The 8791-nt window shown below is 37.8% G+C and overlaps 1 protein-coding gene across 1 annotated transcript; it reads left to right on the forward strand.

Annotated features, from left to right (window-relative positions):
• Positions 1–6215: 6215 nt before the first annotated feature.
• On the forward strand, positions 6216–7985 carry LOC127079344 (uncharacterized). Its single transcript, XM_051019741.1, has 2 exons — positions 6216–7097; positions 7728–7985. Exons 1-2 carry the CDS (start codon positions 6216–6218, stop codon positions 7983–7985), a joined length of 1140 nt encoding a protein of 379 aa, XP_050875698.1.
• The last annotated feature ends 806 nt before the right edge of the window (positions 7986–8791 follow it).

Raw genomic sequence — 8791 nt, forward strand, 5'->3', positions numbered from 1 at the left:
GAATAGCGGGAGATAGATTGCATATCTCTATGATCCGCCAATTGCCTCATAGAGGTCTTTACCTGCTTGGGGACAAAATGTAAACAATCACAAACATCGCCTCTTAAGGAGGACTTCAGACAGTTGCCTGGCCAAGTAACAGGCCAGGTCTTCCAGACTACATGGAGAATAGAAATTCTACCTCAATTGGTTTAAAAACCAAGCAACAGCAAGCAAGTTCTCAAGGAACTGTAAGCAACTTAATGTACCTGAAATCAATCAAGTATCATCAGTATTCAGACAAACCAACAGTAAACAGCAAATGTTAATCTGTACAGTCAAACACAAGTTAATGCACACAAGTGCAAGCCATGAGTTCAAACTCAAGCATCAAAACCTACAACACAAAACAAGTTAGTTTACAACATCAAACAAAACTCAATTTAATCAGCTTGCAATTTTCTCCTTAAGGCATTTGTAGCTCAAACCTGAAAATCCAAACCAAATGTGAGAAACAAGACCACTAGGTCAAGCCTAGGGTCCAAAGGGGATGAAAAATCCAAAACAGCAAGCGAAAATTATCCAAAATCACAATCAAGCAAATTAGAAGCAAATGCAATTGGTCCCATGCTCATATCATTCATCATTATCATTTCATGCACAAAATAGCACAACATATGCAATTTGCAACTTCAAAGGACCAAACAGAATGACTTCAATCAAATCCATATCAAAACAATTCAATTAATTCCACAAAAATTCAAGTCTAAACAGAACATATCCAATGAATAGCACATCAAATTTCAGCTCATTTGGATCAAGGGAAGTAGGTAAATCAAAATCAAGAAGTTCAGACAAGTTCAAGCAAGCCAACACAAGGCATCAAAACAACCATTAACTTCCAAAAATCATAAAACAGTGTCACAACAAGATAAATGAATGGGATCAAAACCACAATGACCTGTAATGTGTCTACAATGCTCATACCAAATTTCACACTCATACAATCAATGATCACAATTCCACAAAGCAAATGGTAACATGTGTCACACAATGTCAACAAAATGACCAAACAGAGGGAAAAATTCCAATCAATTAGGAAAAGCCATCAATAAATCCAGAAACATTCACATGTCATCTCAACATACACATGTTCAATCATGCAAAAAATTGGCTCAATCCAACATCCCTAAGCACATCAAACAAAATCATAAAATTCATCAAGCTTGGTGTGACACAAATTGTCACACCTCTATTCAAAAATTCATATCTCTTCAACCAAGTATCCAAAAATCACAAACTCTACATGAAAATCACCATCAAGGTGTCCAGAATATGCACAAAAAATTTCATCCATTTATTTGAAAGCATCATCATTTTATGAAAGATATAGCAAGACATATACAAATGTGACACATTCAATCAATCCCTAAGCCAATTAATTTTTTACACGTGCACAAAAATCACAAAAATCATGATAAAATTATACACATCATCAGGAGTATTATGAAAAAAATCTCACCAATTTTGGATAAAAAATGAGCTCTCTATGAATTTTTGAAGTTATGGCATCAAAATGTAAAATGAAAATGAAAAAGAAATAGAAATAATATAAATAATATGATCCAATGGCATTTTCGTAATACTTATGAACTTGGCCAAAACGGCGCCGTTCCAAACAGAAGCCAGGGCGCGCTCTGATTGGCCAGAGCTGGCGCCAAACACGAATTTGAATCCAGGCCAGGAAATAATGGATCTAACACGTGTTTCTCATCATCTTCTTCAAACACAAATTCCAGAAATTCAAGAACAACAATTCTCAACCAAAATCATCGTACCATACATCAAAATGACCGGTGAATCATGTACATCACGAATATGCATTCCATTTAACCTAACTTTAAGCATGGCAACGGGATCGATCCAAAAAAGAAATGAACACAAAACTTCAATTCACGATTACACATTCAATACTCAATCAATCCACAAACCAAAAGCATCATGATGTTCTATGATCAAAGATCTTTCTAAACCCTAGCTTAATTCGAGCAATGGTGAAATTCGAAAACTGACCTAGTGATGAAGGCAGCAATTGATTTGGACGTTTCAAGGTGTAAAAGCTCCAAACAGATTGAGATTATGGATGAGGAAGTTGAATGCAATGCCTAGCTCGATCCAAAACAGCTCCAATTGGAAGAATCTTCACTTTGCCATTGTTGAGCAAGCTTTGTACAGTCACGATTCTTGGAGTTTTTGGCACCAATTTGTCAAAACAGTTCCTCCTCAGGAGTTGTGGAGAGTGAATCCAAGAAGAATCGTGCCAATTGATGAAGATTTGGTGGAGAATTGATGAAAAAATGTGATGAAGCTTTGAGAGAATTGTGAGGTTTTGGAGGGAAAAGCAGTTATGGATCTTGAGAAATGTGATTGTCATTAACATTTTCTGTTATGCTTAACAATATATACCAGTGCTAATCCACTTTGCTAATCTCAATTACCAAAAATCAAGTGATTAGCATAATTGCATTTTATGTGAAACTCCAAAAATGACCTTGCCAAATTATGCACCATGACAGCTCATGACAGTTCACACAACTTCTAAATGGTATTTGGAGTGTGTTAGAAGTGGTCTCATGTTCAAATTCCAAGTATTTCTCAAAATCACTATGCCATGCCAAAAATACACATGAATTCACTTGAAATTTGACTTTTTGCATTGACCATTTTTGATGAATTTGGATCACACATCATGAAAGTACATGTGAAATGGGGTTTTCTCACAAAAAGATCACTCAAATTGGACATTCCATGTGAAAGTTATGCCATTTTGATTTTAGGCATTTTTGGAAAATGAATGGACCATAACTTGTCAACCATACATGGGAATTTCAAGTTCTTGGACTTTTTGGAAAGGTGAGAGCAAGATCTACAACTTTCATGTTGAACAAATTTCCATTTGAAGCATTTTTGGACACGTAGTCTTGTGGTGAAAAACTTTCCATTTTTGGAAACTTCCATTACAAGTCACTTTCTATTTTTGGCAATTTTTTGTCTGACTTTATTTTCTTCATTCTTGAGCTTTGATATGTCAAATGAAACTTGTTTCAACATGAATGAAGTGTATCCAACTCTCTCCCACCTCCAAATCCATAAAATCAAGCACAGTTGACCATAGTTGACTTTTTCAATTGATAGATGAATTTGGCAATGCACTGATCAATCTGAGCCTCAATCTCCTGATGAAATGGCTCAAGGGTGAAACCCTAGCCTCCATAAGCACAATATAACCTCATTATGATCCCCATATCCATCATAGACCCCATCTCTTTGCCATGCCCTGATTGGCCCAATGCAACTGATTAGGATTGACCAGTGGTCAAAACCCTAATCTCAAGGTATATGATCAATCTCTTGAACCTTCTGGATGATATCAACACCATGATGATGATGTATCATTTCCACCAAGATGAAGATCACCTCCCTTGAGAATCAAAACCCTAATTTAGACCACCACATCCTCAGATAGTTAGTGATCAGTCCAATGAAACCCTAGCTTGCATCATGACCTCTTATCTTTTGATCAAGACTTAGGAGGATGACTTGCACAATGTAACCACATGATATGCAATATGCAATGCCTAATGACCTAAAATGATATGCAAATATGTTAAGCTAGTCCCAAGAGAGGAGGGCAAATTTTGAGGTGTTACACTTAATCATAATTAAATACTATTTCATTTAGAAATGAAAAAGGAGATGGTTTTGAGTTTTCAACTCCTCTCCTCGATTATTTGAATACGAATTCTTTTACTCGATTAGTCGAATAATCATCATCCACTTAAGCACAAACAAATTAAATCCTTTTATAACAAGAACCCAAAAGGGAGATAACTTTGAGTCTTCAATTTTTTCTCCACGAGTATTTGAATACAAGTTCTCTTACTTGGTTAGTCAAATAATTATTGTTCCTCTACAAACTTCCAAACCCCGATTAAATCAAATTGTTTTCATATTAAGCTAAATGAAAAGGGAGTTGACTTTGAGTTTTCAACTTCTCTCCTCAATTGGTTGAATACGAGTTCTCTTACCCGGTTAGTCGAACAATTGTCATTTTTCCACAAACATACAACTTAATCAAATCATTTTCTTAACAAACTATACGAAAAAGGAGAAGGTTTCGAGCTTTCAACTCATCTTCTCAAATGCTTGGATATGAGTTGTTTTACTCAGTCATTCAAGTACTTGTCGTTCATCCTAAAATACGTCAACCATATACAGCCTTATTTTCATAAATACTCAGATGAAACAGAAAACGGTCTAGAGTCTTCTATTCCCTTTCCCGATTATTAGGATACGAGTTGTCTTACTCGATTATCCGAGTATTCGTCATCCATTCAAGACACCTTAATTACTATCAAATCCTTTCTATAATTAAGGATGAAAAAGAAAGTGGTCTAGAGTCTTCTATTCCCTTTTTCGACTGTTAGGATACGAGTTGTCTTACTCGACTATCCGAGTAATCGTCATCCAATTAAAAACATCTCAACCAATCAAAATATCCAACATATTAATCCAACTTGTCACCTCCGTGTGACCAAAACTATTTTCAGAAAGAACACCATTTAACCCTTTCTAATGCGCGTAAACAAACTAATGCTTAAGCCTCCTCTGAGAGTAGACAAGCCAACGTTTAACCTTTAGAATGCGACCTAAACAATTTTTCATTAAAAAACACCAACCAACCGTAGTTCCCCGAACTACGAATGCTTTGATTTCCTTATTACACCATAAGGATACGTAGGCAGGAGATTATTGTATCTTCGCGAACACACTAATAAAAAACCTCCCCTTTCCCTTTCTGAGGTTCTCATCCATTTCTATTTTTTTTATAACCCGAAGAAAACAAACAACATAAATTAACACTCAAATCGCAAAATTGAACTAAAAGGTTCCCGTTCAGTACAACGGACGTGAGGGGTGCTAATACCTTCCCCTTACGTAATCAACTCCCGAACCTGAATATGGTTGCGACGACCATTATTCTACTTTTCTTAGGTTTTATCGATATTTTCCTATTCCTTCATTGGGATAAATAAAATTCGGTTGCGACTCTGTTCGAACTAATTTTTTCCGCGATCATCACGAGGAATCGTATTTTTCGAGATGCGACAGATGGCGACTCTGCTGGGGACTAGCTCCTAGCAAAAGAGAGTGTAGCCTAATTTAGTTCAGTTAATGTATTATGTGTTAATTTTGTTTATTTGTTTGTTATTTATTCTGTTATTATTATGCTGTCATAATTATTGTCTGGTGTTTTTATTGGCTATGTATTATTGGGGTTCTCTGGTTGGTGATACTTTGTGAGATAGGCTCTCCACCCGAGTCTGAGAAAAACCATAAGATTAAGTTGGTGGTTGCGGAGTGGATGCCCACAAGGAGTCTTCCTTGTTTGGAAGATACGAAGACCCTGCCTAGAGGAGATTCTCTTGAGATATTATTGCCCGACGAGTTTTCGTCACGACGATAGTATTCTTAAGTTGGATCAATGACTCTAGGGACCTTTTAACCCATTATATCTGGTGGTTATGTAGTATTTACCTGAAAAGTCCCAAACTTATCAGGTTAATACGAAAGCCCCAATCAGATGAGATCCCTTGAGCGTATTACTACCTTACAGTAGTATTCCCAACCTTGATCTATGACTCTGAGAACCTTATTAGAACCTTGGACTCGAGAGTTGTGTAGTATAGACCCATTATGAGTCTTCCTCTTTGGGACCATACGAAGGCCTCACCCAGAAGAGACTCTTTTGGGGATGTTATTGGCGAATGAGTTTTCGTTATGATAATAACTTTCCTAAATAATGATTGATGACTTTGGGAACATTTTAACTTTAGCATCCTCCCAAAAGGGTTTTGTTTAGTAATCAAGGATACCCACTCTCACTGCCTGTATGTTGACCTACCTGTGGCATGCATAGCATCATAACATTTATATTATTTTATTTCCAAGGAATTTGAGTGTCATAAGTTGCAGGAGTTCAAGAAGCATGGAGTCAAGCAAAAGAAACATTTACTCTTTCAAGTTCAAAAATACTGATCTAATGAGCTTACGTGACCTGGTCTCTCGGATGCACCCGGTATACATAATCAACTTTGGGAAGAATTATGGCAATCTGCTCAGCATTCTCAACCAACGAGTGGACTATACAACTTTAGTCACTTTGGCCCAATTCTATGACCTACCTTTTAAGATGCTTCATATTCCAAGACTTCCAGCTAGCACCAACGTTGGAAGAATTTGAGCATCTTGTTAGGATTCCTATGAAGAACAAGCCACTATTTGAAGGGATAGATGAATCTTTGCCCCTAGAGATCATTGCTAGCACACTTCACATGGATGAAAAGGAAGTAGAAGCTAACCTAGAAACCAAAGGGAATACCAAAGGATTTTCGCTAAGTTTCCTCTTGGAAAGAGCTCATACCATATTAAAAGCAGAAAGTTGGGACGCTTGTTACTCTGTTATTGCGTTAGCCATCTATGGCATCGTCTTGTTCCCAAATATGGATGGTTTCATAGACCTGGTTGCTATTTGCGTTTTCCTTGCTGGAAACCCAATACCCACTTTGTTAGCTGATGTTTACTATTACATGAGCCATATGTACACTAAGAAGAAAGGAATGATTGGTTGTTGTGCTCCTCTACTATATCAGTGGTTTCTAGAACATCTTCCAAAGACAGGTGTTTGGGTAGAACAGACAGATATTAGTTGGCCTCAGAGATTGAGATCACTCCGATCCGAAGATCTTTCTTGGTATTCCAAAGAATACATCAACATGGACAACATATTCAGCTGTGGAGATTTCCCTAATCTACCACTTATTGGAACTCAAGGATGCGTAAATTCTAACCCGGTTCTATCTCTAAGACAACTTGGCTACCCAATGGAAGGCCCTCAAGAGGCAAGGTCTTTGGAAGCTTTCTTGTTGCTTGACTTTGGGGTTAAGAATCCTAGCTTGTTCCAACGAATCAGAGAGGCTTGGAAGAACGTCAATCGAAAAGGGAAAACTAATTTGGGGAGAGCAAATGGGATTACAAAAGAACCATATTTTCATTGGGTAAAGGAAAGGGTGGAGATGATCAAAATGCCATTCGTCACTCGGACACCTGTACTTCTTCCTGAACCTAAGCTCACCCATTTCCCTATTGAAGAAGTGGAGAAACTCAAGACCACCATGGCAAAGCTAGAAAAAGAGAATGAAGAGTTGAAGATAAAACTCCAACAAATCATCAATGAGAAAAACACCATGAAGTGGGAGCTTGAGAGAAAGGATGCACAACTTCAAGCACATGTAGAAAAGTTCAACAAAGAGGAGAATAAGAGGAAAAAGATCAAAGTGGGACTAGAACAAGCTGACCATTGTCTATATACTCTTAAGGGTCAATTACGACGAGCTCAGAAAGAATGTCAAGACAATGAGCGTTGGTGGCATCTAGCCACGAAGGAAAACAAGACAATAAGAGATACACTTGGGGCTCAAATAAAAGAACTCACCAATTCTGTTCGTCATGCAAAGGATGAAGCAGATCAAGAACGCCGACTCAAAAATATAGCCACCGAAGCTTCTAGGGTTTCGCCCATGATATGAGAGGAGAAATGTCGAGAAGTAAGAGACACAAAAGAGTCTGCTAACTATTGGAAGAACCAGCTAGAGTCATTACACCAAGACAACTCCATATGGTTGAAGGAGCGAGAGTATGTGATTGAAGATTATGAATCCTTTAAGAAGACCATAGACTTTTTGCAAGGAGATAGGGATAAGTTCCGTGTAAAGCTCGATGGGCTAGTAGGGTTCTGTAATTGGGCGGCTAAAGAATTACCATGGAAGTTAAGAGACGCAGTTGAAGAGTTGAAGGAAGATAGCACTCCTCTAGCCATAATCAGTTTCATTCTACCATGTAGAGGGTTGCTGAAGAGATTCAAGGGAGAACTAGAAGAGATCTAAGCCAGAAAGCCTGCAATTTAATTTTCCTATGTCTTATATTTTGTTCCTTTAACAATGTATTTTGAACTATGGCCTTTTTTTTGGACCCCTATGTTATGTACTTGAATGAATGACGTTTAAAAGTTACTCCATTTTTGCTATTCTAAGTATTTCTTGTTTCTTCGAATTACTAACAACTAATGAAACTCGAACGATTCCCTGAAAATAAAATACGCATGACATTCGCATCTTCATTATGCATCATGCTTCATAAAAATTCAAAAAAACTTACCTGACCTTTTTTACCCTTTATCCAGCCATACTGACTAATCAACACCGATATGAGATGCAAAGCAACTACAAGATGACGTTAGAGCAAGTTGAGGCTAACCAAGTTACCATGAGGACGGACATCAATACGATCCAAGAGAATATGGATCAACTGTTGGAGACAATGCTCGTAATTGCCCAAAGAGAGAGGATTGAGGATGAAGAAGCTAGAGCAAAAAGGAATGGTAGCACACCAGGTTTGAACCCCCATGACGAGAGTTACGTCCCCACCAAGAAGAGACTGGTTTAGATACCGGTAGGAGGCAAAGGAGACGGGGATCATACAGAGCCTTCTGATGCGTCTACTCATCATGGATCCGAAATTAGAGATGATCCGTACGATGCTTTCTATGTGCCTGATCACCCGAAGCCTAAGATACTTCCAGATCCTGCTGCAGATAGGCTCCGTACCCTGGAAAAGAAGATCAATGCTATATAGGGGAATAATATCCTCGACGCCTCTGCCATGAACATGCGTTTGGTATCAAATTTAGTCA

The sequence above is a fragment of the Lathyrus oleraceus genome, chromosome 5 (assembly GCF_024323335.1).
Source record: "Lathyrus oleraceus cultivar Zhongwan6 chromosome 5, CAAS_Psat_ZW6_1.0, whole genome shotgun sequence".
Classification (NCBI taxonomy): Eukaryota; Viridiplantae; Streptophyta; class Magnoliopsida; order Fabales; family Fabaceae; genus Lathyrus; species Lathyrus oleraceus.

Coding starts and splice junctions, on each gene's coding strand:
- LOC127079344 (XM_051019741.1), top strand. CDS start 6,216: ATGACCTACCTTTTAAGATGCTTCATATTCCAAGACTTCCAGCTAGCA. Junction 7,098..7,727: donor AAGAACCATATTTTCATTGG/GTAAAGGAAAGG, acceptor ATATGGTTGAAG/GAGCGAGAGTATGTGATTGA.